Source organism: Rhinoderma darwinii, chromosome 4 (genome assembly GCF_050947455.1).
Source record: "Rhinoderma darwinii isolate aRhiDar2 chromosome 4, aRhiDar2.hap1, whole genome shotgun sequence".
NCBI lineage: Eukaryota > Metazoa > Chordata > Amphibia > Anura > Rhinodermatidae > Rhinoderma > Rhinoderma darwinii.
Genome location: NC_134690.1, coordinates 150,846,574 through 150,873,974, shown reverse-complemented (window position 1 = coordinate 150,873,974; position 27,401 = coordinate 150,846,574). Strand labels below are relative to the sequence as shown.

The window sequence follows — 27,401 nt, the reverse complement described above, 5'->3', positions numbered from 1 at the left end:
GGATGGAGCCATGTACCGTCAAATCCTGAGTGACAACCTCCTTCCCTCCACCAGGACATTAAAAATGGCTCGTGGCTGGGTCTTCCAGCACGACAATGACCCGAAACATACAGCCAAGGCAACAAAGGAGTGGCTCAAAAAGAAGCACATTAAGATCATGGAGTGGCCTAGCCAGTCTCCAGACCTTAATCCCATCGAAAACTTATGGAGGGAGCTGAAGATCCGAGTTGCCAAGCGACAGCCTCGAAATCTTAATGATTTACAGATGATCTGCAAAGAGGAGTGGGCCAAAATTCCATCTAACATGTGTGCAAACCTCATCATCAACTACTAAAAACGTCTGACTGCTGTGCTTGCCAACAAGGGTTTTGCCACCAAGTATTAAGTCTTGTTTGCCAAAGGGATCAAATACTTATTTCTCTGTGCACAATGGAAATAAATATATATAATTTTGACAATGTGATTTTCTGTTTTTTTTTTTTATATAATCTATCTCTCACTGGTAAAATTAACCTAGCCTAAAAATTCTAGACTGTTCATGTCTTTGACAGTGGGCAAACTTACAAAATCAGCAAGGGATCAAATACTTATTTCCTTCACTGTATATATATATACACATACATACTGTTCAAGACTGAAATTGCAACACCAAGAATAAAAGTTTCGGAATTGTGGAGATCACAGGATCAAGAGACATGTTAATCATATTCAAATTATAAATAAAATGGAAACGAAATATTCCAAACATCTTGATTTATTTATTACCGTGAATGAACGCCACGTACAAAAATACATGCACTTACACGCCTTGGCATACTTTCATTGAGGTTATTAATGGTTTTCTGAGGAATGTTATGCCACGCTGAATGCACCTGGGCACACAAATCATCAAGATTGGATGCTAGCAGCTCCCTTTGCAATTGCCAACCAATGACGTCCCAGATGTGTTTGATAGGAGGCAAGTTCAAAAATGCTGCAGGCCAAAGGTAGAACATTTATGCCATGTCATGTTGTCCGAGACAAAAGCGGGACTCATCGCTGAAGAGTATAGACTTCCATTTCAGCCTCCATTGCTGTTTTGATAGCCTTTAAGAGCAGGGGCATGTGGTCAATGGAACACCTGTAACTGGACGTCTGGCTCGTAGCCCAATGTCGTGCAAACGCTTTCTGATGGTTTATGTCGACACTGGATGCTGCCCTAGGATTTTGATATGACGTCCAATTTAACTTGAGGTACAGAATGGTCTCTGCACGATATTCTTCCAATCAGACGATTCGTCCATGCAGAAGTTCGCCTCCACGCACCTCTTGCTGTCATTTCCGTTCGTTGTTATACTCCTAACTTCCGGGACATGCAACGTTGAACAGTGTTGACATATCGGCCTAGGCGTGTAGCGATCTGCCTGAGTGATAAACAAAGGTCTCTCAGTTAAAGGATTCTGTCTTTCTCGGCTTGTGACGAGTGGCGATAAATGGCACGTCGACGAACAGGAGGCATCGCTCAATCATCCCACACCACTTGATCTGATTTTTGAGATTTGTGGCTAAAAAACTTTTCTTTCAATCTGGCTTTTATGCCCTTCCCACACACCACAGATTGGAGCTAGGTGCTTGAAAATTTGGTAATTTTCAAATCTTAGCGACACCTGCTACTTCCACGATTTGCGTAAAGCTTGCCCTTCTTGGTGTTGCAATTTCAATGTTGAAGATTGTGTGTATACATATATGTATATTATGTATATGAATACCGTAGAATTTCTGTTTATTGGTCACTTTGACTCCCCCCAAAAAATAGAATAAAAATTTATCAAAATGTCCCTTGTACCCCAAAATAATACTAGTAGAACTATAGCTTACCCAACAACAAAAATGCACCTTCACACATCTCCATCGATAGAAAAAGAAAAATGTTATGGGCCTCAGAATATGGCAAATAGGCGGAATTGTTTTGTTTTTTTTTATTCCACCCCACAAAAGATTGGTACAGTGCTCAGCTATCTCCGTCAGTCTCTGTTAGTTCAGGGGACTCCTAAAACCCTGTTCTCTTGATTGGTGGGACCCCCAGCGATTAAACAGATCTCACCTATCCACAGAATGATGTGGTGGGATAACACCTTTAAATTTAATTTAACATGTAACATTTGGATTGTATTTAAATCACATATAGAATACATACTTTTTCTTTTTCATTAAATCGAAACTAATGGGGATAGAATCTACTATCACCAACTACATCCAATGTTGAACAGAAAATACCGGTGTTATCTGGAACAGTAAAAAGATAACTAAGGTGTCTAAGGCAGAATAGCAGATAAAAGCCATATATGATACTGGCAGTTATAAAGAAAAGATCAAGGAAACAGACATTGGATGGTGGATTACCGGTAAAGAATACTAAACATAGGAAAAATGAAAGTTTACTTGAGGAGTGTTACCTTATGTCAAGCATGGTGGGTGAAATGTAAACGTATGGGGCTGTTTGGTGCTGGCCACCACATTTTTATATAGCTCTTGTGGGATGGACTTTACACATACATACTCTTCAAGATTGAAATTGCAACACCAAGGATGAAAATTTCGGAATTGTGGAAATCAGAGGATCAAGAGACATGTTAATCATATGCAAATTCTAAATAAAATGGAAACGAAATATTCCAAACATCTTGATTTATTTATTACCGTGAATGAACGCCACGTACAAAAATGCATGCACTTACACGCCTTGGCATACTTTCAATGAGGTTATTAATGGTTTTCTGAGGAATGTTATGCCACGCTGAATGCACCTGGGCACGCAAATCATCAAGATTGGATGCTAGCAGCTCCCTTTGCAATTGCCAACCAATGACGTCCCAGATGTGTTTGATAGGAGGCAAGTTCAAAGACGCTGCAGGCCAATGGTAGAACGTTTATGCCATGTCATGGTGTCCGAGACAAAAGCGGGACCCATCGCTGAAGAGTATAGACTTCCATTTCAGCCTCCATTGCTGTCTTGATAGCCTTTAAGAGCAGGGGCATGTGGTCAATGGAACACCTGTAACTGGACGTCTGGCTCGTAGCCCAATGTCGTGCAAACGCCTTCTGATGGTTTGTGTCGACACTGGATGCTGCCCTAGGATTTTCATGTGACGTCCAATTAAACTTGAGGTACAGAATGGTCACTGCACGATATTCTTCCAATCAGACGATTCGTCCATGCAGAAGTTCGCCTCCACGCACCTCTTGCTGTCATTTCCGTTCATTGTTATTCTCCTAACTTCCCGGACACGCAATGTTGAACAGTGCTGACATATCGGCCTAGGCGCGTAGTGATCTGCCGGAGTGATAAACAAAGGTCTCTCAGTTAAAGGATTCTGTCTTTTTCGGCTTGTGACGAGTGGTGATAACTGGCACGTCGACGAACCAGAGGCATCGCTCAATCATCCCACACCACTTGATCTGATTTTTGAGATTTGTGGCTAAAAAACTTTTCTTTCAATCTGGCTTTTATGCCCTTCCCACACACCACAGATTGGAGCTAGGTGCTTGAAAATTTGGTAATTTTCAAATCTTAGCGACACCTGCTACTTCCACGATTTGCATAAAGCTTGCCCTTCTTGGTGTTGCAATTTCAATGTTGAAGATTGTGTGTATACATATATGTATATTATGTATATGAATACCGAAGAATTTCTGTTTATTGGTCACTTTGACTCCCCCCAAAAAATTTAATAAAAAGTGATCAAAATGTCCCTTGTACCCCAAAATAATACTAATAGAACTATAGCTTACCCAACAAAAAAAAATGCACGTTCACACATCTCCATCAATAGAAAAAGAAAAATGTTATCGGCCTCAGAATATGGCAAATAGGCGGAATTGGTGTTTTTTTTTTATTCCACCCCACAAAAGTTTGGTACAGTGCTCGGCTATCTCCGGATGTCTCTGTTCGTTCAGGGGACTCGTAAAACCCTGTTCTCTTGATCGGTGGGACCCCCAGCGATCAAACAGATCTCACCTATCCACAGAATGATGTGGTGGGATAACGCCTTTAAATTAAATTTAACATGTAACATTTGGATTGTATTTAAATGACATATAGAATACATACTTTTTCTTTTTCATTAAATCGAAACTAATGGGGATAGAATCTACTATCACCAACTACATCCAATGTTGAACAGAAAATACCGGTGTTATCTGAAACAGTAATAAAATAACGAAGCTGTTAAAGGCAGAATAGCAGATAAAAGCCATTTATGATACTGGCAGTTATAAAGAAAAGGTCAAGGAAACAGACATTGGATGGTGGATTACCGGCAAAGAATACTAAACATAGGAAAAATGAAAGTATACTTGAGGAGTGTTACCTTATGTCAAGCATGGTGGGTGAAATGTAAACGTATGGGGCTGTTTGGTGCTGGCCACCACATTTTTATATAGCTCTTGTGGGATGGACTTTACTGGAAGAGCTACAGAATTTGTGGGTGGAAATTTCCACTGCAGAGTTTCAAAAAGCTGCAATTGCTACAAATGGAGGATTGTTTGATGAATGTAAAATTTGATGAATAGAATCTAAAATTAAAATAATACATTATGACATTATAGTAAAGGTATTGGTTATAATTTTTGCTAAAAACTATTCCTAAGGCCTTATTTACACAAATGTTTTTCTCGTCAGTGTACTGTCCGTTTTTCATGATTGCTAAAGAAATTCAGAAAAAAACGTAGTAAAGCCAGGAAGAGCTTGCAAAAGAAGAAGAACAAATGACCGCAGAAAAAACACGAACACAACATGGACATGCATATGAATGGAAAACGTTCAGTTTTTTGCAAATGCAAATTCGACACACTCGTGTGAATAAGACCTTAGCTATACACAAAATATCTGTAGGCACTTGTCTGACAGCTATTTCCACCGAACCTCCCTTCAAATAGATGGAGTGTGCGTTCTTATATCAATGGGAAAAAGGCAATCCATTGCATAGGGTATATTGAGATAGATATGTATATATATCACCTAATGGCTCTGTCTGTACCCAAAATGCCATGACATTCAGCCAGCTGTGAACCATTAGGATACGGACCAACATAGCAGTAATACCCAGCAAAATCGTGCGGTCAAGCGAGCAGGGTTGCGGCCACCGCTATGACAGACGCAACCCTCATTCCTATCTCAGAACTAAGAGAAATGCTGTTAAATACTATTTGTATATGGAAGAATTTTTTTTCTTTAATAACACGAAGTATTAGGGGATTTAAAACAACATTTAAAATTGTATTATTTGTTTTAAATTGTTTTACTTTTTGAGATACAGCTTCTATGTACCCTGGATACATAGTTGCTGTATCTTATGCTCAAATCCATCAGGTTAGTGGGACTGACGGCATCGTTCACAGCGGATCATGATCTTAGATGTGATCGATAACAGCTGGATCCTGTCAGAGACACACAGGAACCGCTGTCACCGAAGCCGTCGGTCTCACGGACATGTCAGATATGGGTTGGAGCACAAGATACAGCTTCTATGTATCTCAAAAAGTAAAAAAAATTTTTAATGAAAAACAATGAAAAAGTTGTTTTAAATCCTCAAATACGTTGCTTTATTTAAAAAAAAGTGCTCAGTGGTTTACATAGCAAAATTTCTAAACTAGATCTGCGGTGTAAATGTTATAATATCATCTGTGTTCTTTCCCAATGAATTAACATGTTATGAAATATCTTTCCTGAAATAGGCCATTGAGAGCTTTGCTCAAGTTGTGAAAACTACAGCCCAGAATTTGCAGACATTTGGAACCAGCCTGGCAGAGACAGAACTCCCCAATGATGTAATTTGCACAGAGGAGCTACTCTCGTCACATACAGAACATCAGACAAATCTGACAGTAGGTTCTGCATGTACCTCCCTCTTTACGATACACTCTCATTCAGTTGTCTAAAGGCTTTTTTCACATTCGTGTCTGAGGCTCCGTTAGGAAACTTCAGTGCAGATTCCGTAGTTTTAGCCAGACAAAATAGTGCAGCATACTGTGCTATTTTTTCCTGCAAAATGACAGACACGTGAGGGAAACCTGACGGAACCCAGTAAAGTCAATGGGGGAAATTTATCAACCTTTCTTTGCCAGGTTTTCTGGCATAGAAAAGTCGCAAAAGGGGCCAAAAAGTCACAATTTCCTTTGAAAATTGTGACTTTTGGCAATTTTGGGCCGTCCTCGCCACTTTTGAAATAAGGAGCCTGGCCTCACAAAAGGGTTAGGGCCAAATCGGCCCAACAAGTTTGTTATAATGTACACCAGAAAACTGGAATAAGTTATGGGGAAAATCTAAGCTTGCTCCTAGCTGGGGTAGATTTCACTCTGTGGGGCATAATAAAATAAAAGTCTGTGCTGTGTCCCATAGCCCCCCCCCCTCCCCGATCAGACTACCCCCACCACCTTCCCCATCAGACAGTTGAAGCAAAGAAAAAAAAATACATTTATGCGCACCTTTTCGCTCCTCTTTGCTTCTCTCCTTAGGGTCCCCTCAGGCTCCCTCAGCATGTTCCGGTCAGCGACAGGACCTGGCATGAGATGCAGCATTCACGACGTTGAGTGCTGCATTGCATATAACGCACTGATGCCTCTCGGTGTCAGGACCTTGTATGAGCCATGCCATGCTGAGGGAGTCTGAGGGGACGCAGAGGAGAGAAGTGAAGAGGAGCGGTAAAGTGGCTCATTTTTTTTAATTGCTTGTCCGATTGAGGGGGGATAGATGGTGGTCGTTACGCTATAATTGTGTCGTACGGGCAGCGGAAAGATGCAACAGATTTTTTAAGAGGCGTGCGTCTCTTAATAAATCTGTTGCATTTTATTCCAGTGGAGCAGAAAGCTAAGACTGGTTTCCATCATGCAACGGATATGGAATCTCTATTTTTTCATTGTTCTGCTCCTATGACGAACAAGAACAATCAAAAACATTAACACAGATGTGAACAGAGCCTTAACTGTTGTTTGGTCTGAAAAAGTAATTTGCATTTGTTATGGAGTGCGGTGTATCTACTACTTTGACTGAATGCCCTCTTATTAGTAATTACAAATAGACATTTATTGAAGTTGTTCAATCATCAAATTAACTCCATGAGGACAAATGGTAGTTAAAGAGGACCTGTCACTAGGTCATTTAAGTTAAACTGGTTATCTGACCAGAAAAGTGCTGTCTCCCTGATTCCGGCGCTGTTTTTTTCCTAGACCCACCCATTCTAGAGATATGCCCCCCCCCCCTTTGTTTTGGCTCCTTATTTGCTGTAGTTAGCAAATGGGGCGTGAACTACCCATTCTCCCAAAGGTAGAGATAGCTTCCCTACCTCTGACGCAGACCAATCAGAGGCAGCTTCAGAGCGGCCAGGCACAGCGTGATTTCGCCAGAACAACCATATCTCGAAAGATCACGCTTTGCATGGCGGCTTTGAAGCTGTCTCACGCTGATTGGTCAGCATCAGAAGCAGGGAAGCTATCTCCAACTTAGGATAATTAGGATAGTTCACTCTCCGTGTGCTAACTACAGCTTATTAGCATATAGGGAGCCAACACAACAATGGGCCATATCTCTGGAAAAAAGGGGTCTAAGGGAAAAAAAAACGCGCTGGAATCGGGGAGAAAGCGCTATTTAGGTCAGTAAACCAGTTAAACGTATACGACCTACTAACAGGTCCTCTTGAAGCAGCCATGAAAAATTAAGTTTTTGTCTGTACGTGTATAATGCTGGGATATTTGGCCTTTTCAGTCTGCTTCAGAGGGGCTTTATTGTGTCATGTCACATTCTTATTCTCATATCATATTATAAAGATATTCTTCATGAATCCAGCAGATGGGATATTTCTTAATCTAGACCCCAATTATGTAATAAACAGTAAAGCTGTGTTCACATCAGCGTTCGGTTTACGTTGATGGGGGAAGACATGGAAAATAGAGAGTAAAGACATGGGCTGAAATGGACCAAGTCCCAACCATCATAAACATACTTTGAATGTGGTTTATAGTAATGAACTCTTGAGGGCAAACCATTGACTGGACCCATGAAATTGAATGAACTATAAAGTGTACGTTTTGTTATGGCCAGAACACTTCCTTATTGCTGGCTGCAAAACTTTGAAAGAACAATATAACAAGAAAATTAGATTTACTGGAAAAGTTATGTCTGCTGTTGCTGACAAGTTCTATTACTCCTGTTCAACAACATAAAACTTTGGCAGTCCAAGCCTACAGTAAAAATGAACTTTGACTGTGATTAGAATTACATATCTTATGTATTACTTCATTATACATTTTGTCGAGTTTGAAACATCCAACAGCGATTACACCAAAATTGAAGTCACATTCTTGTCATTCAGCATTTCTACCAGAGCAAAAAAAGCTTACTCCATTCTCAGACCTTCATAGCAGAACTGTAATGTATTTATGAAACAGGAAGTGCTCAGGGACATATTCAAAAAGTCTTAGGGCCGGTTCCCATCAGCGTTAGGTTTATGTTGATGAGTTCCATCAGACTTCTCCATCGGAGGAACCCATCGACGGAAAGGCAAACGGAAACCATAGCTTCCTTTTGCCATTACTGTTGATTTCAATGGTAATTCTCTGTTGCTAATGGTTTCAGTTTGTCTCCGTTCTGTAATGTTTCCGTTTTTTTGCGGAAACAATAGCGCAGTCAAAAAAATGGAAACCTTACGGAACATTGACAAACGGAAACCATTAGCAACGGAAGCATTACCATTGAAATCAATGGTAATACAAACGGAAGCTATGGTTTCCGTTTGTCTTTCCGTCGATGGGTTCTTCCGATGGAGAAGTCTGACGGAACTCACAACATAAACCTAACGCTGATGGGAACCGGCCCTAAGCCTTTTTGAATATGTCCCTGAGCACTTCCTGTTTCATAAATACATTACAGTTCTGCTATGAAGGTCTGAGAATGGAGTAAGCTTTTTTTGCTCTGGTAGAAATGCTGAATGACAAGAAGGTGACTTCAATTTTGGTGTAATCGCTGTTGGATGTTTCAAACTCGACAAAATGTATAATGAAGTAATACATAAGATATGTAATTCTAATCACAGTCAAAGTTCATTTTTAATGTAAGCTTGGACTGCCAAAGTTTTATGTTGTTGAACAGGAGTAATAGAACTTGTCAGCAACAGCAGACATAACTTTTCCAGTAAATCTAATTTTCTTGTTATATTGTTCTTTCAAGGTTTTGCAGCCAGCAATAAGGAAGTGTTCTGGCCATAACAAAACGTACACTTTATAGTTCATTCCATTTCATGGGTCCAGTCAATGGTTTGCCCTCAAGAGCTCATTACTATAAACCACATTCAAAGTATGTTTATGATGGTTGGCACTTGGTCCACCTCAGCCCATGTCTTACTCTCTATTTTCCGTGTCTTTCCCCTACCACCGTCCACAATTTTCTCCGTTTCTGTCTTTTTAAGCCTTCAAATCGTTTTTTTATTTTTTAACATCTTATTGAAAGTTTTTCGTTTTACACAAACAAGAAGTTAGCATGAAACAAAGAACAGATGAAAGGTGACGTCACAGTGGCACATCTGTACATACAGTAAAGTGTTGAAATCCATGCAGAAGTGTCCTCTTGTGGGAATATATAATTCACAGTGTATATAATAACAATTGCAAAAGGCAAAAATAAAGTTGTGTATATTTTGTTTGCACCTACAATCATTTAAATAGCCTATAATTAAAAACGTAGTCTGAGAAACATGGAGGGTTGGGAAATATATTTCAGATCATGTTACTAGCAGTGGGAAAGAACAGGATCCAGATGCCAGAGTAGGCGTATTAGGTCAACTCAAAATGTAGATAAGGCAGACTGAGGAAAAGGGGGAAAATGGTTGTAGGAAATTCAGACAAAGTGTCTAACGCTTCTCCAAGGCTGCCAAATCCAAAGAAAAGCATTTCTAGTGCGATATTTGGTCTTAGCATTCCAATGCTTCCATGGAAGGAAATGAGTTAGAAAGCCAAAGAAAAGACAGCAATAGATGGGCAGGAACTATTAGGTGTCTAAATAGGGAGTTTGGGGGTTTAGAAGGAGAAGGTGGGGGGCGGTGGAAAGCAGTGCCATGTTGGTGGAATTTGCTATTAGAAATAGGCTTACTTTGCCAGAACGTTTTAGACCACCAGGTTTAATCTTATCACAGGCCCATTAAATATGAAAGAAAGCCCCCTTCTCCTTAGAGCATCTCCAGCAAGCGTCTGAGTTATAAATTGAACGTAGTGATGTTTTATCCAGGATTTTGTACCACCCCAATAGCATCTTGTAACTATTCTCCAGTATACGGACGCAGCTGGAAATTTTGTGGGGGCTTCAAGAATTTGAAAGATTTCACTTTGGGTAAAGTTTCTCCCTAGGTCATTTTTCCACAACCAGAAGAAGTATGGAGCGAGTAGTGTTTAGACGAAAATGTTTCTTATACATCTGGGAAATAGTTTTGGTTGGATAGGTAGCTCAAGACCAACTCTTAAAACCAGGAAAGGGGTTCTTAGAAATGTGGATTTTTACTATTTGTCAGCAAGGAGGATCTAATAAATAAGAGCAATATGGCTAGGGGGGGCCCCAATCTTCTGAGCAATGAGAACATTACCAAGCAACAGCCTCGGTCATTTAATAATTAATAGATGGTTGAGATGTTCTCACTTTCGTTGAAATACCATCCACTAAAGGGGTTATGCGGGGGATCATAAATTATTAGCAGGAAGGATAGGTCAGTTCAATGCCGACCCAAGTTTTATGTTCAGGGACACGAACCCAATCTATGATACAGGTTAAGTGTATTGCTTTAAAATAGAGTTCTGTATCAGGCAGTCCAATCCGCTTAATAGGTTTAGGGCAAGTTAGGATGTTTATGGAAATATGAGCATCCCTATTGTGCCATATAAATTCTAATATTAGTTTTCTTAAATGGTTTAAGGTATAGGTATAGACAAGACTTGGCACAAATAGATGATTCTCTGTATAAAAAGGGACAATATAATATTTTTCCTGTCAAACCATGATAGATATGGGATATCTAAATTGTCTATAGATGTTTGGAGAGAAAGAAGGTGGAGTGTAATTTAGGGAGAATAAAGGGGATTTTAAACTGGGCGATTATCGGGCAGACAAGCGTTCATAGAACGCCTGTTGCCGATAATTGCCCTGTGTAAATACTGCAATGATCAGCAGATAAACGAGCAAATGCTCCTCATAGTGTATGGGGACGAGCGATCGGAGTAATGCTCGTCCCCATCGATATCTCCTTGTGACAGGAGCAAACGATCGGAGCTCGCTGCACCGGCCAAAATCGGCTGGTGTAATAGGGCCATTAGACCTTGAAATTGTTGATTCCCAAGGTATGTTATCAAATATTTTGATCCCAAGATATATTATCTGTTGGGATGACCAATTGAAAGGGGAGGAACTAGCTACGATGTTTCTGGGGGATGGAAATAGGACACAGCTTAGGGCTTTTGATTTACTAGTATTAATTTCAAAATTTGGGAGGAAGCTAAAGGAGTCTAATAGTGTTTGAAGTTTAGGGAGGGCTATTACTTGGTTAGAGATTTGTATTAAAAGGTTGTCCATATATGCTGCCAATTTGTGTTACCTACTGTACCTCCTATTTGGATATCTGAGATCTGGAATTTGAGTGCTTGTATAGGAATTTCCATTACCATAATGAAAAGAAGTCAGGAGAGAAGGCAACCCCCTCATTCCGTTGCGAATGCTGAAGGGGGCAGAGAACACTGCTGTGATAGTTACGGAAGTTGAAGGAAAAAAGTACATGGAGAAGACTGCATTGATAAAGGGGGAATATGACATTTTTGAAGAGTTTGTTTCATGAATTGCCAATATCTTCTGTCAAAAGCCTTCTTAGCGTCAGTGCTGAGACAGACTAAAGGGATTTTATTTTTGCGTGCATAGTGTAAATTATGCAGTATTCTAGTGGTATTGTCCTTTCCCCCTCTTAGTTTAACAAAGTTGACTTGATTAGGGTCTTTAAAATCGGGAAAGATGTGTTTCAGTCTATCAGCTAAAATTTTAGCTACCAATTTTAAATCAATATTTTATAGTGAAATAGGTCTATGATTAAAACAAATGTCTTTACCATCCTTTGAAATTAACCATATGTGGGAGCGAGATTTATCACTGAATAAAGGATGCCCTTGCAGGGCTAGATTACATATTGGTAACACATTTCAATGATCAGGCAAATGATCATCTGTACAAATGCTTGTTCCCGATCACTGCCTTGTCTGAACAGGGCAGGGATCAGCCCACGAACGAGTAAATGCTCGGTTGTCTGCTGAAATAATTTGTGTCGGCAGCACATTCCCCGTATAAACAGGGGATGTTTTGCTGACATCATGTAAACTGTATGGAGACCAAACGATCATATTAACATACAGTTTACATCATGTAAAGGGCCTTTAAACGAGCATCGATCGATGTTATTATCTGCTATCGGAGCTCATTCTGGGCAGAAATCTGCCTGTGTAAACAGCCTTTAGAGTTGGTAATAGAGAATGTTTTTAAAGTGCAATATAAAAAAAATGGGAAAACCATCAGAACCAGGACTTTTCCCTGAGGGAGAATTTTGAACAGCTTCCTCTAATTCCTGTACAGTAAATGGTTTTGAGAGGTCTCCTCTTCGTTTTTTTCGTTATAACAGGAACCGATAGTGTTTAAGAAAGAGATGTTTAACTTAAAGGCTATGTAAACTTTTGAAAGTGATTTTTTTTTAAATAAAAATGCTAGTGACTCTGTCCCCCCCGGAATGGGCGTCTTCCCTCATCCAGGCGGTAGATAACATTGCGTGTTTCTCACAGGGAATGGTTGAAGCCTTAAACCAGCTGCCTGAGCAGATTGCTTCCCCGTTAGTCAAGCCCTCCACCTGTGAGCTCTCCCACTCTGGCTCTGCAGGCATGCTCTGCAAACGGGCCAGGAAGTCTCATAGAATATACTCCTCTTCCTCAAGTTCCTCCATGGTTAGGGCCACGGCGGGTGGATCTGCTTCTACCCCTGCTCGTGATATGGCCGAGTCTGCCTCTAATGGGGGCTCCTCTGTCTCTGACTCAAAGTCTGAGCAAGGCACTTCTACACCCCCCGCCATACAAGATCTTATCCGGGTGGTCAGAGATATACTGCAAATCCCTGAAGACACTCCTGGCTCATCTCAAGAGGACATCTCATTTTGGCGACAGAGGCGTCCCCTTCTAGTTTTCCCTGACCATAAGGGGCTTGGCAAACTCCTTAGAAGGGAGTGGAAACACCCGGACAGGCCTTTGCCCACATCTTAAAGGATGGACGTCATGTTCTACTTTTCAGGCGAATGCGTCTCTAAGTGGTTGGTGTAATGAATCGGGGTATGGAGACGGACAGGTGAGCCCTAATCTACCCACACCTTGGTCCCTGCCTACTAGCACGGCCCGTCCTAAGTGACGGCGTACAACTGCATGACGGTCCCTACGCTCAGTAAGTGCAAGACAGACAACACAAGACAAGGGCACACAGAATAAAAGGGGGGGGGGGTAGGGGCAGTTGCCCACGGCAACACCGTGAGCAACAGGCAGAGGTGAACGAGCCGAATCAAACCAGAGAGTACGTAGTAGCAAAATCAGAGCAGGAGAATAGTCAGGCAAGCCAGGGTCAATAAGTTACAGCGGTCAATCAGGTAAATAGCAGGAATTGCAGAGCCAGGAAACCAGACAATCACAGGCAAGGAACATGCTGCAAGTGAGGGTATAAATAGACCAAGGGTCGGGAGCTAGAACCGTCAGGCCAGGCTGTGATTGGTTCTCCCTCTCCTCAGCCTGCAAGCCTGAGTGGTAACAGATCGCGTCACTCTAGCAGACCTTGGAGCTGATGAAGGCTGATTAACCCCAGGCGTCGACACAGAACCTGTGTCTGGCAAACCCTTTACAGTTGGCCTGTCCACTAGTGGATCCCCCTGTGGCTCAACTATCTAAGGCAACTACTCTGCCCATAGCGGGTGCTGCTTTTCTTAAGGATCCTATCGATAAGAAGGTAGGTCATATGGCTAAGGCCGCCTTCTCAGCCGCTGGCGCTACTCTCCGGCCATCGTTTGCAGTTTCTTGGGTTAGCAAAGCCTTCATAATCATGGCAAAGCGGATCAACCGGTCTCCCGACTCAGGGAAGCCACATCAGGTGGAATCTCTTTTTGCTTCCCAGCAGATCCAGGCATCTAAGTATCTCTGTGATGTTTCCATTGAGGCGGCCTGCCACTCCCCTAAGGCTAATATAGTGCTATCTGCCATTCTACATATATTCACACCTGGAATACCGAGCCGGCCTTCAAGAAGACTGTCCTCACTCTTATTTTTGCCCACAACCTTCTCTTCGGTCCCGATCTGGTAAAACTAATTGCAGATACTACAGGGGGTAGAAATACCTTACTTCCCCAGTGGCGTCCTCGGCATCACCCAGCCGACTCTTCCAGGTTTTCTTAGAGGTATCGTTCCTTTCAGAACTCCGACTCACGTCATAGTCATTCTCCCGGGACGGGGGTCCATCTTGGGCCTTGGGCCCCTCTTATAGGCCAAGACAGTTATGGCAGCCCTGCCACCGGCCTGCTAGGCTTGCCACTGCCCCGAGGACCTCCTCATCCTGAAGGTCTTCCATCACCTGAGTTACTTCCTCGGTGGGGGGACGGCTGCTCTCCTTCTAGGAGACATGGCTCGCAGCCCTAGAAGATGCCTGGTCCGAGAGTTTGTGTCTACGGGAAACAAGATAGATTTTTCCTCCCTTCCTCCAGGTCAGTTCTTCCTGTCGACTTCTTCTCGTGGGCCCTGCCCGGGTGCTCGCCTTTTCCGCCGGCACATCTCTCTTCTCTCCTCCAGCAAGGTGTGATTGTCAAAGCAATTCCAGGGCTTCTACTCCAACCTTTTGACAGTCTCAAAAAGGATGGATCTCTTAGTCGTATCCTGGATCTCAAGCACCTCAATTGGCATTTCAAGGTCCGCAGGTTCATACGCAATCTCTGCGCTCAGTCGTGGCATCCTTGGAAGTGCCTGAGTTCCTGTCTTTAGTCTACACCCAAAATGCTTACCTTCACATACCCAATTCTCGGTCTCACCAGCGTTTTCGTGGTGGGTTCCGATCATTTCCAATTTGTGGCACTTCCCTTCGGCTTGTCCACTGCACCCAGGGTCTTTATCAAAGTCATGGCGGTTCTCATGGCCCTTCTTAGATCCAGGGCGGGGTCGCGGTAATCTCATACTTGGACGACCTCTTGGTGAAGGCCCCCTCCAAACAGGACAATTTGGCACGTTTTCAGATCGCCCTGGACTTCATTCGCCGTTTGGGTGGATAGTCAATGAGGACAAGTCCTCCCTCATCTCCTCTCAAAGGGTGGATTTCCTGTGGATGATCCTCGAAAACCCTGGTGGGATGGATTTTTTTTTCGGAAACATAAATCAGCTCCCTCCGGAAGGGAGTATTAGTGCTGTGCAGGAATTCTCCCTGCCATGTTTGTTTTAGCGTGAGGGATCTTGGGACGATGGTTTCCTCGTTCGAGGCAATTCCATTTGCCCAATTTCACATTCGCCCTCTACAGTTGGCAATTCTTGCTCGTTGGGACAGGTCTTAAGGACTCCTTGGACCTTTCGATCCAGTTTCCCTTGCTGGTTCTTCTAGAACTGTTATGGTGGCTGTCCTCCCCGAATATATCCCAGGGGAAGCCCTTTGCCATCCTCCGTTGGCAGGTGATCACGATGGATGCCAGCAAGTCAGGTTGGGTGGCAGTCTTCGGCCGCCTCACAGTCCAGGGCTAGTGGTCCAGCTCAGAGACTCGTCTCCATTATAACATTCTGGAACTGAGGGCCATTTTTCTGGCGCTTTCCTATAGAACATCCCTTCTCACAGGCCTTCCGGTTCAAGTCCAGACAGACCACTCTATGGCAGTTGCGTACTTGAATCACCAAGGGTGCACCAGGAGCAGGCCAGTGTAGCAGGAAGCCTCCCGATCCCTTCATTTAGCAGGGCTTCATGCTCCCGCCCCCTCACATTCCAGGAGTGGAAAACTAGGAGGCGGACTAGAAATGGAAAACTGGGTGTCGGGGGCGGGAGAGTGGCCCTTTCACCCAACCATATTTCACCGTCTCTGCCTTCACTGGGGCACTCCGGATGTGAACCTCCCTCCTAAACCACAAGTGCCCAGCTTACGTGGCCAGGGCCAGGGACCCTCATACCTTAGGGGCCGATGCACTGGTTCTTTCTTGGTCGGATTTCAGCCTTATCTAATTCTGCCTGCCTCTTCCCCTCCTGCCTCGGGTCCTCAAGAAAGTCAAGGAAGCGGGGGTGCTAGTCCTTCTGGTTGCTCTAGATTGACTACGCAGGGTGTGGTATGCGGATCTCATGTTCCTGCTCGCAGATGCGCCTGGGCCCCTCCCTCTTTGGCACAACCTCCTTTCCCAAGGTCCTTCTTTATCTTGCCTGCGTTTGATGGCGTGGCTGTTGAAGCCATGGTTCTAAAGTTTCTCTGACTTGGTCATTCAGACCATTGTAAAGGCTCGGAAGCCTCAGACCCAAAGTGCCTACCATCGCATGTGGCGGGTGTATTTCAAATGTTGTAACCTTCAATACTTCCACCCCTTTCTCTGTTCTACTCCGAACATCCTATCCTTCCTTCAGACGGGTTTGGACCAGGGACTTAGTATGGCAATACTGAAGGGTCAGATTTCTGCCCTGTCCACTCTTTATTTAGCGCACGCTGGCTTTCCGTTCTCCAATTAAGATGTTCTTGCAGGGGGTCACCCATTGTGCTCCTCCGCACTTTCCTCCTCCAGAGCCCTGGGATCTCTACTTGGTCCTTGACGTTCTTCAGTCGTCACAGTTTGAAGCTACGCGGGAAGTCCCATCCGTGTTTTGTCCTGAAAAGTTGCCTTTCTGGTGGCCATCACTTCGATCCGCAGGGTGTCTGAATTGGCTGCTTTATCTTGCAGATCCCCCTTCATGGTCTTCCATAAGGACAAGGTGGTACTTCGTCCGGTTCCATCCTTCCTTCCCAAGGTGGTGTCTTCTTTCCAGCTCAATGAGGACATTTTTCTGCCTACGTTCTGTCCTAACCCCTCTCATTAGAGGGAGCGTTCTCTGCACCGGCTGGACATGGTCTGAGCACTGCGAATCTATCTTTCGGTAACTGAGCCTTTTCACCGCTCAAACTCTCTTTTTGTGGTTCCAGAGGGCCTACGCAAGGGCGGGCCAGCCTCTAAGGCCGCTATTTCCATGTGGATTCTGCTGGCTATCAAGGAGACCTACTACGCTAAGGTAAGGGATCCTCCCTTCCGGGCAACTCCCCAAATGGTTTCCGTTTATCACCATTGTGCAAGGGTTCCATCGTTTTGATGGAAGAGGTATTGCTTCCATCAACATGACAGAACCCTTGCATAACGGTGACAAACGGAAACCATTTGGACCAGATCCGTCACCATTGAAATCAATAGTGATGCAAACGGAAACCTATGGTTTCCGTTTCAGTCAGTGTTCCGTTCATGACGGAAAGCTCCGATGGAACCCATGAACGGAGCTCTGACGCAGATGTGAACGAATCCTAACACATCTAATCCAGTAGGAGTCTAGCCCTGGGACCAGATTCATGTTGCTGTGTATAAGGACTACTCCTTCTTCAAAGAAATCTAAAAGTGGGAGAACCCCTAATAGCCAAACTATTTGGCTTGAATTGGGGGGCATATAAATTACCAATTATCATGACTAACCAATTTTACCCTTCAGGAGAAGGAATTTGTATATTTGTATATGAGAAAAGTAAGTGAAAGGAACATTTCTTTGAATGCCAATTCTGACTTCCCTGGAATCAGAACTATTAGAGCCACAATGGTACCATATGAGATAATTTGAATAAGATAAATTAGCATAATGGTTCACCTTAAAATGTGTTTTATGTAGTAGTATAGTCTTGCATTTTGTTTTCTTTAACCCTTTTAGGACACAGCCATTTTTGGGATTTTCGGTTTTATTTTTTCCTCCCCACCTTCCAAAAGCCATAACCTTTATATTTTTCCGTCGATAAAGCTATATGAGGGCTTTTTTTTTGCGGGACAAGTTTTAGATTTTCAAGGTAGCATTTATTGTACCATATAAGCTATTGGGAAAATGGGGAAAAATTATTTGTGGGGTGGAATAGGAAAAAAAACAGTGATTCCTCAATAATTTGAGGGGTTTGGTTTTTACAGCTTTCACCATACGGTAAAAATGGCATGTTAACGTTATCCTACCGGCCAATACGATTACGGCGATACCAGATTTATATAGTTTTTTGTTTTTTTACTACTTTTACATGGAAACTAATTGTTAAATATAAAATTTGTGTTTAGTCGCCGTATTCTGAGAGCCATAACTTTTTTATTTTTCTGTCGATTGAGCGGTATGAGGGCTTATTTTTTTGCAGGGCGAGTTAAAGTATCTGTTGCTACCATTTTAGGCTACATGAGACTTTTTGATCACTTCTTATCTAATTTTTTGTGGGATATGAAGTGCCCAAAAAACAGCGATTCTTGCGGTTTAAATATTTTTATTTTTTTTTTAATAATGGTATATTGTAACAGCTCTGACTTTTACGGACGCGGCGATACCAATTTTGTTTATTTTTTATACTACTTTAAAGGGGTTTTTTTAACTTTTTTTTACACTGCTAAAAACTTTATTTAACTTTTTTTTCACATTTCATTAGTCCCCCTAGGGGACTAGAACCAGCGATCATTGAATTGCTGGTACAGTACACTGCAATACTAATGTATTGCAATATATTGTCATTTTTACAGGCTCCTGTTAAGTTGTGCCAGAGACACGGCTTAACAGGAGATGAAGAAAGGCAGTCCTGGGGGGCCTCATTAGGCCCCTGGGCTGCCATGATAACCATTAGCACCCCCAATCTCGTCACTGGGATACCAATGAGCTGTTTCTAACTACTTAGATGCTGCAATTGTGATTGATTGCAGCATCTGAGGGGGTTAAACAGCCAGGAATAGCGCTGTTCCTGGCCGTTAGTCCCTGGTGTCAGCTCTAATGCACAGCTGATACCAGCCACGTATGTGCCCGCTCCAAACATCACCCCCTGCTCCACGACGAACTATTACATCATGGTGCGCGTAGGGGTTAAAAATGTGAGAATTCTGTATCTCTTTCATGAAGAATTAAGTCCCTTTACATTATATGAGGTTATGAGGTTAGCTATATGGAGTCCATAAAGGAAGAATATGTGAAGTGTGTTCGTAAATTTTTATTCTACCTTTGGATATGGGCCAAGTAGTAAGGGATATATCACAAGTCACCTTGCCTGAAGTAATTCAAGGAAGAAGTAGCATGTAGGTAAACCAAGGGTCAGTATCTCCTCCCAGAGACATTAGGAGCAGATTTCCACATGTGTCACTTAGAACAGAAGAAAATAAAAAAAAGTAGTTGAACTATATGAATACAATTTCTAATTTTGTAAACATAAGAGAGGGTAATACCATTAAAGATTTTCATGTTATCAAAGCACCTTTACAAGCTTTGTACCAAACTTGAAGGGAACATAGTATGATGTACAAATTTAGGTCTGTCCACTCTAGACCATATTTGACCGGGTTCCCTATTTGAGCTTAAGTGGGAAGAGGGGGGTAGGGAGGGAGAAAAGGGGAAGAAATCTTATAGACAGGGGCAGAAAGACTTATAGTATATCAGTATTTTCCTGTGAAGACTTTTCTCACATTAAAGATAATCCTTTTAGGGGTTAGCTGTCCGGGCGGTTCCTTGTTCTCTGATGCTTAGTTGTCGCTTTCCCACAGGATTGCTGATGTCACCACTTTGAGAGAGGTGAGGTCTTTGACAGAGTCGCAATTCTCAATATTTAGAGTTTGACTGTCAAGGAAGCTGATGCTGTCTCTGGTACCGGATACGTGAGCCGTAATCAGATGCAAACAATAGAATGGGAAAAAATGGGGTTGTAGCGCCGCAATCGCCCTTTTTTTTTTCTTCCTAATGTTTGCACCTTGAGAGGAAGGAGTCTTAAGGGGTGCCACAGTCCCCACCTGTTTTCAAGATCTTATGGTGAGCTGTGCTAATTTTAGCAATATGAGTTATAGCGATGATTGAGCACAGAGCTCAGAGAAACGCTCAAATTTTGTTTTTTTTGTGCTGCTTATCTGCTCACCTTCATATTGTTTATCAATCCCTCTGGCTTTGTAGCATTTCTAGAACCTGTCTAATGTGACAGGGACCCATCCTTTACAATGTGCAGGTGTACCCAGAGCATTAATATACTATGTGAAAAAATAAAGGACAATTCGGTATGGGTATCTTTGTTCTTGTTGCAATTTCAACGTTTATCCTAAAGGCTATGGGCAGTTTTAGCATGCTCTAATGCAACTAGAAATCCCTTACCGTTTTGTGTGTACAGCTTTTTCGCAGACCTATGTGTCACCATAGTTACAACCTAAAAGCAAGCCATGTTTAGGGTCTGATTTTGCTAACCCATTGCAGAAGTCCAGTCTTCATTCTTAGTGTACTTGTGCACACAAGTCGCAGAAGTAAAGCATCTACTTAACAAATTTCCAGTATTTTGCAGTCTTCCGTTATATGGCTTAAATACCATAAAATGGAGTTTAGGACAGCAGCATGAGTCAATTTCCTGGATGCAAAGCCGCTCGCCAAGGAGACCCAAATCCTCCAATAGTTGAATCCAAATGAAAATTAAAAACCGCAGCATCCATTTTTCTATTTGTCACCCATTTGCAAAATTTAGTTTAAGGCCTTATTCACACTAACGTGTTAAACGGTGAAACAACGGCCGTCACATGCACCTATATAATTCAATGGGGCAGTTGACACGGCCGTTGTTTCAACGGACTGTGTGAAGGGTCCATGAGAAATAGGACATGTCCTATTTTTTCACGCTTCACGCATCCCTCCATATACTCTAGTCTATGGGGGATGTGTGATATCGCATCCCGCAGCACAGAGCACGGATGCACCTCGGACGTGAAAAACTGCCATTTTTTACGTCCGAGATGCGCAACGCCCGTGTGCATCTAGCCTTAGTGTCAGCCTTTTCCAAGCATCTATGCTTCAAAAAGGCTGACATTGAGCCGGAACGTTGCACATGGATGACAAATGAAAATAACTATATTGAACAGATGCTGCATTCTTTCTACTTTCTTTTGGATTCAAACGTTTAACTCATTTAGTATGTAATACATAGAGGGGCCTAGCTATGGGGGCTGATGGAGCAGCTGTCCTTGGTCCTAGGGGAGGGACACCGACAACCCACTCTTGGCCTTGGCCTGGGTATGTCGATACAGGGTTAGGGCAATAAACTGAATCTTTGCCCCAGGTGAAGGAAAGCTTTGCTTTGACTCTGTTACATGTATGGGAAGTAAAATATGTTTTTTAAGAATACCATTAGAAGAGCATTACTAAAGGTGAATAGGAATAACTGTTTAGCAAATAAGATACTTTGGTTATTAAACTGTGCCAGAGATGCCGTAGGTAATATTCCATGTTATTAGCAAGACATGAACTATTGCAATGACATTTTTTTAGGTAGTACATTCACATACATACTTAAATGAAGAACGATTAGTCCTCAGGTCACCTTTCTTCTCAGTGAATATTATATGCGTGCTGTCTTTTGCAGCTTTCTATGGAGCCAAATACAGAGACAATGTCTAGACTAAAAACAACATAAGTAACCTCTTTATAACTGCTTGATGTTTCTCTTCCAGGATGATTTAAAGCTAGCGGTGCAACAAGGCAGGACTCTGCTCTCATGTATAAAGGAGCCAGTGTCCAAAGACCCGAACTGCAAACTGACACCGGATGAGCTGGAGAACATGGCTACCGTTGAAAGGTTTGTACTGTACACACAGGTCTTATTAATTCAGAGTCCTATTCAATTTAATACTAAAATGACAAATCTCTGTGTGAGATCCAGGAAGACCAACAGTTACATATTTGTAGGACTAACTTAAACACGAAGCATAACCAAGTGGTTGTAAACAACGGTCCTTCAGCGAGTATGTGCTGAGCAACCCATCCGCACTTTCATCTGCTACAAAGTGGTCACTACTGAAGCCATCAATATTTTTCTATAAATTGTTCTGATGAAGTATTAGATTGTGTTCACACGTCGCGGTCAAAGCACGGCAAATCCGTACCATTTAGCATTTTGTGAAAAGATGCAAATTGACCTTGATGTGTGAACCCTGTCTTAGGACTAATCCTTCTGTATTGTTCGTCAATAATTCAATTGTATCTATGCCTTATGAAACCTGAACTTTATATAGATCACTGAAGGTGTAGCCCTTTTAGGACACAATTATGCATATAGGACTATACTTATATCTTGTATACATAATAGTGCAATCTCCTAACCCCTGAGTGTATTATTCTAGCTGCTGGTGTTGAGCTATTAATGGGGGTTTCTGACATATTAAAAAGGCCAGTATAAGCTTCATTTGGCTCAAAATAACAAACATGCAAATATCCACCTTCCAAGTCCCCTGCCAGGCTTTGTATACTAGGTGACTGCTAGTGATCGGCTGCCGTGGTCACATATTGAGTATGGCAAGTCATCAGTGCAGCATAGTAAAAGAAGACCAGTGAAGGACCACGGCGTGGAAACAATGGGGGATTTGAAAGGTGCAGACATGTATGTAACATGTTTTTATTTTTAGCCATACTGAGGTTTTTCACAATGTCAGGAAACACCATTAATTCAACACACTGATCTAAGATAACATTAGGTCACGCATGAAGTTTGGAAACGCTGCTTTTGATAGGAAGGCTTACGCTGCAAAATACCTAGTTTTACATTAGTGAAACATTAGCCACAAAGTTAGCATTTCTGTATTACATGAAAGTGTCTATGCTATTGTTTTCAAACCCTGTTTTTTGTTTCTAACATAAATACAGTACAGTACATTTAGTATTGCAGACAATTTTGTGACTATTCAGAGTGTCCCATAATTTACACTACATCCAAATTTTTAATCTTGGTGAAATAACACTTGAAGCTTTACATATAGGTGTATACTGTATGTATTGTAAACTGTTTATTAGCAAAAAAAAAAAAAAAAGATCACTGCCAAAGTGATACTTATAGTAAGTGTTTATTATTTTTCTGATAGACTCTTCTACCTTATTTTTACCAGGTTATTGGCTCAGTTGGATGAAACAAAAAAAGCTTTTGATCAATTTTGGAGCCGCCATCATCTGAAATTAGAACAGTGCCTGCAGCTGCGACACTTCGAGCATGATTTCAGAGAGGTACTTGAAAAAAAAAAAAAATGAGGTTCATTGTATGTTATACTTGAACTTTTCTAAAAATGTGAATGTCATGAATACTTTGAAATGTACATTCAAGTGAAAAAGTTCACCCTATGTATGTAACCACTCCGCACCCTTGCCAAGAGAGGTAGATCCTGAACAGGGGACCTCCCTCTATTAACTCAGAATTAGCTGAGAGGGTATATGAAAATTGTTTTTCTAAACTAGAAAAATCAATGTGTGTATTGATAACGCATCACTGGTCCATACAGTTGTAATTAGGCCCACTTTCTGCCCTTGCTCTGGTAGGTCAGCTGTGTCGTAGGTTTATTGTGTGGCTCCAAATCAGCATTTATGAATGTCCACATCCTAAGTGATTTTCAATATTGTAATCATGATGTGGACATTGATGTATATACTGATTTGGGTCCCTATGAAAAGGCTGAACACTAGAGAAGAGAAGCGTGGCTGCGTGGCTTGTGCCTGTATCCTCAACCACAAATGAGGATACAAAGCTATTTCCCATTTTTCTTAAATTGCACATTATAAAAAATATTTAAACTAGGGCATTTATGTAATCATGAAATACAATTTACCATATTTAGCAGATCAAAGTCCCAGTGTATCTGGTTTCAAGTACATATACTTCCATTACTATTTCCAAACGTGTTCTACATGCACACTAAATGGATGTATGTTTATCAGTGGATCTGTAGACTAGCCATTGGCATCATGGGCAATATATGACATTATTTATTCCTCACGGATAAGTTACCTATTTCACCTGCTGCTCTTTCATCAACTAACTGGAAGCTACAGGGCTTGATCCCTTGCAATTTATTGTTCCAGCACAGATCCCTGTGGTCATATTCGTGCAGAAAGAAGAAAATAGAATGGCTGGCACTAGATTCCATGCTGGCTGAGATTTATAGAATAAATCCTACCTTCTAATGAAGGCCCACAGGTCTGCCATTTTTGTACTCCTATTAGGCCATGCCAGAGGCAGGGCATTCCAGGATGCAAGTCAGTGTAAAACTCAGTGACAGAAGTATTGCAGTGTATTATATCATCGATCGCATGGTAAATTTCCCTGGTGGGACTAAAAATAAAAAATTTTGAAAAAAGTTAAATAAAATGTTACAAAATATAAAAAATAAACAACTCCCGTGTCCCACCTTGCACCTTCTCTTTATTGGACCCTGTTACAGAGGAAGAGGTCTTTGCACTTCTATCCTCTATCTGTCTAACCACCTGTCCCCCCTCACATCATGTCCGTGCTGTGTCACCAGCTGTCATTCCCCACTGACCAACATTTTCAACCTCCCTCTCATCTGGAACTTTCCGTTTGTCTTTTAACTATGCTCTAGTCACCCTAATTCTAAAGAAGAAGAATCTCTTGACCCCTCGTCCCCTGTTATCGCCCAGTTTCTAACCTTCCCTTTACTTCCAAACTTCTAGAATGTCTGGTGTGAACAGGTCTGGTCAAATTTCCTCTGTACTAACTCTCTAATGGACCCCTTACAATCTGGTTTCTTTGCCTTACATTCTACTAAAACGGCATTATGTATTGCAATGTATTTTTCTGTTAGTTTTGCACTGGCAGAACCTGGCAGAATAGGCTTCCGTACATGGCAGACCTAGAGGCCTCTATAATGTCCCCAGCTGCCATGGCACCCCATCAGCACCAATGGACTTACAGAAGGAGCCCCCTCCCTCCCTCTGTAGATCTCTTAGGTGGGGTTAAACCACCAAGATCGGATGTTTCTCTGATCCTCGCCGTTAGAGCAGGAGCTTGGCTGTTGTTAGACAGCTGATCGCTTGCTCCACCCAGAACCAGACACCAGTGCATGGCTTAGACTAGGCTGCTATAAAAAAAATGGCAGCAACTTAGCCTAAGGCCCCTTAGTGGCCGCCATCAAATGATTTATTGGCGATCACTAAGGGGTTAACCTTCTGCGTATAAACTGTTTGCACGGGTAAATGTGGTGTTCTGGAATGGTAAAAATGTTATTTTATTAGTGTAGCAAATAATTAATCCGTCCTGTATAATATTTATCAGGGTATAAACACAAAGCCAGTTACACAGTCTGTTTCATTTCTTACTTTATTGAAAGTGTTCAAATAGTTTTGATAATGGACATAGTAGGTTCAGCCAGGATGTTCAGCTTGTAATGTTTGTGACCTGAGATCATAGTTTCTGCAGTCATATCCCCTTACACCGTTTAACTAGAGTTTTTGTTTTGTTGTTTCTATTGAATTCTGTTGGAGAGAGCTCATATATACATTTACCCTAAGGCAGATAGGGCCTGTATCTAGTATACGTACATCTTTGTATATGCATTTCAGTATTAGAATGATCAAGGCTAATCCTATGCATTTAACTGTCTGAGGTAGCAATGAAGGGATACGGTTGAAGTCATAAGTTTACATACACCTTAGCCACATTCAGTAAAACTCATTTTTTTACAATTCCTGACATTTAATCTTAGTACACATTCCCTCTTTTTGGTCCGTTAGGATCAATGATTTATTTCAGCTTTTATTTATTTTATTACATCCCAGTGGCTCAGAAGTTTACATACACGTGGTTAGTATTTGGTGGCATTGCCATGTTCTGCCTTGGGTCAAATGTTTTGTGTAGCCTTCTACAAGCTTTTTTTGGCCCCTCCATTCTGACAGAACTGATGTAACCGAGTCAGGTTGTAGGCCTCCTTGCTCACAGATTCTTTTTCAGTTCTGTCCATACATTTTCTATGAGATTAAGGTTAGGGCTTTGTGATGAACGCTCCATTACCTTTACTTTGTTGTCCTTAAAGAGGCTCTGTCACCAGATTATCAAATCCCTATCTCCTATTGAATGTGATCGGCGCTGCAATGTAGATAACAGCAAAGTGTTTTTTTTATTTTTTAAAAACGATTATTTTTGAGCAATTTTAGATTTATGCAAATGAGCTTTTCAATGGACAACTGGGCATGTTTTCTCATTTTACCAAGTGGGCGTGTATTGTGTTTTTACCAACTGGGCGTTGTGAATAGAATTGTATAAAAAACTGACAAATCAGTATCATATACTTCTCATCGTTCCCACCCAGCTTCTTTCACTGCAGACACAGTGTGACGTCACCCACAGGTCCTTCAACCTTGTCGTCGGACAAAGAAGATACATCGGCTCCAGGCGTCCAAAAGGTTTATATGCTCGTCTCTAGGGAGTTTACTATGCTTACCTGCACATGGTGATGCTGCTGCAAATTGAACTGTACGCCTGGAGCTGATGTGTCTGCTCTCTTCCGACGTCAAGGTTGAAGGAACTGTGGGTGACGTCATCATTCCCAGCCAGCTTCTTTCACTGCAGACACACAGCGTGACGTCATCCACAGGTCCTTCAAACTTGGCGTCGGAAGAGAGAAGACACATCAGCTTTAGGCGTACAGTTGAATTTGCAGCAGCATCACCATGTGCAGGTAAGCATAGTAAACTCCCTAGAGACGAGCATATTAACCTTTTGGACGCCTGGAGCCGATGTATCTTCTTTGTCCGACGACAAGGTTGAAGGACCTGTGGGTGACGTCAAGCTGTGTCTGCAGTGAAAGAAGCTGGGTGGGAACGATGAGAAGTGTATGATGCTGATTTGTCAGCGTCATACACTTTTATTCACAACGCCCAGTTGGTAAAAATACAATACACGCCCAGTTGGTAAAAACACAATACACGCCCAGTTGGTAAAACGAGAAAACACGCCCAGTTGTCCATTGAAAAGCTCATTTGCATAAATATAAAATTGCTCATAACTTGGGTAAAAATGATAGTTTTTAAAAAAAAAAAACTTTGCTGTTATCTACATTGCAGCGCCGATCACATTCAATAGAAGATAGGGATTTGATAATCTGGTGGCAGAGCCTCTTTAAAGAAAACCTTTCACTAGCCCATAAATGTACAGCTGAGTGCACCATGTTATAGGCACTGCTGCACAGACCTTGTGTGACTTTAAACGACCTCTAGCCTTCTCCGTTTCTGAGATATCGGTGCCGTTATTATTGGCGCCCGATATGTAAATTAGCCTCTGTACTGGCAATGGGGCTTTCCTTTTCATGGAAAGGGCAGGGCGCGTGATACT

The 27,401-nt window shown here is 42.0% G+C and overlaps 1 protein-coding gene across 3 annotated transcripts in view; it reads left to right on the top strand.

Moving 5' to 3' along the window:
* MCF2L2 (MCF.2 cell line derived transforming sequence-like 2) overlaps positions 1-27,401 on the top strand; it is a 396,533-nt gene that overhangs the window by 121,366 nt on the left and 247,766 nt on the right. For all 3 annotated transcript variants that reach the window (XM_075861683.1, XM_075861681.1, XM_075861682.1), the window contains exons 7-9: positions 5,716-5,865; positions 21,745-21,869; positions 23,173-23,287. In XM_075861683.1, the coding sequence (XP_075717798.1) occupies positions 5,716-5,865; positions 21,745-21,869; positions 23,173-23,287 (390 nt within the window). The remainder of the gene's footprint in view (positions 1-5,715; positions 5,866-21,744; positions 21,870-23,172; positions 23,288-27,401) is intronic.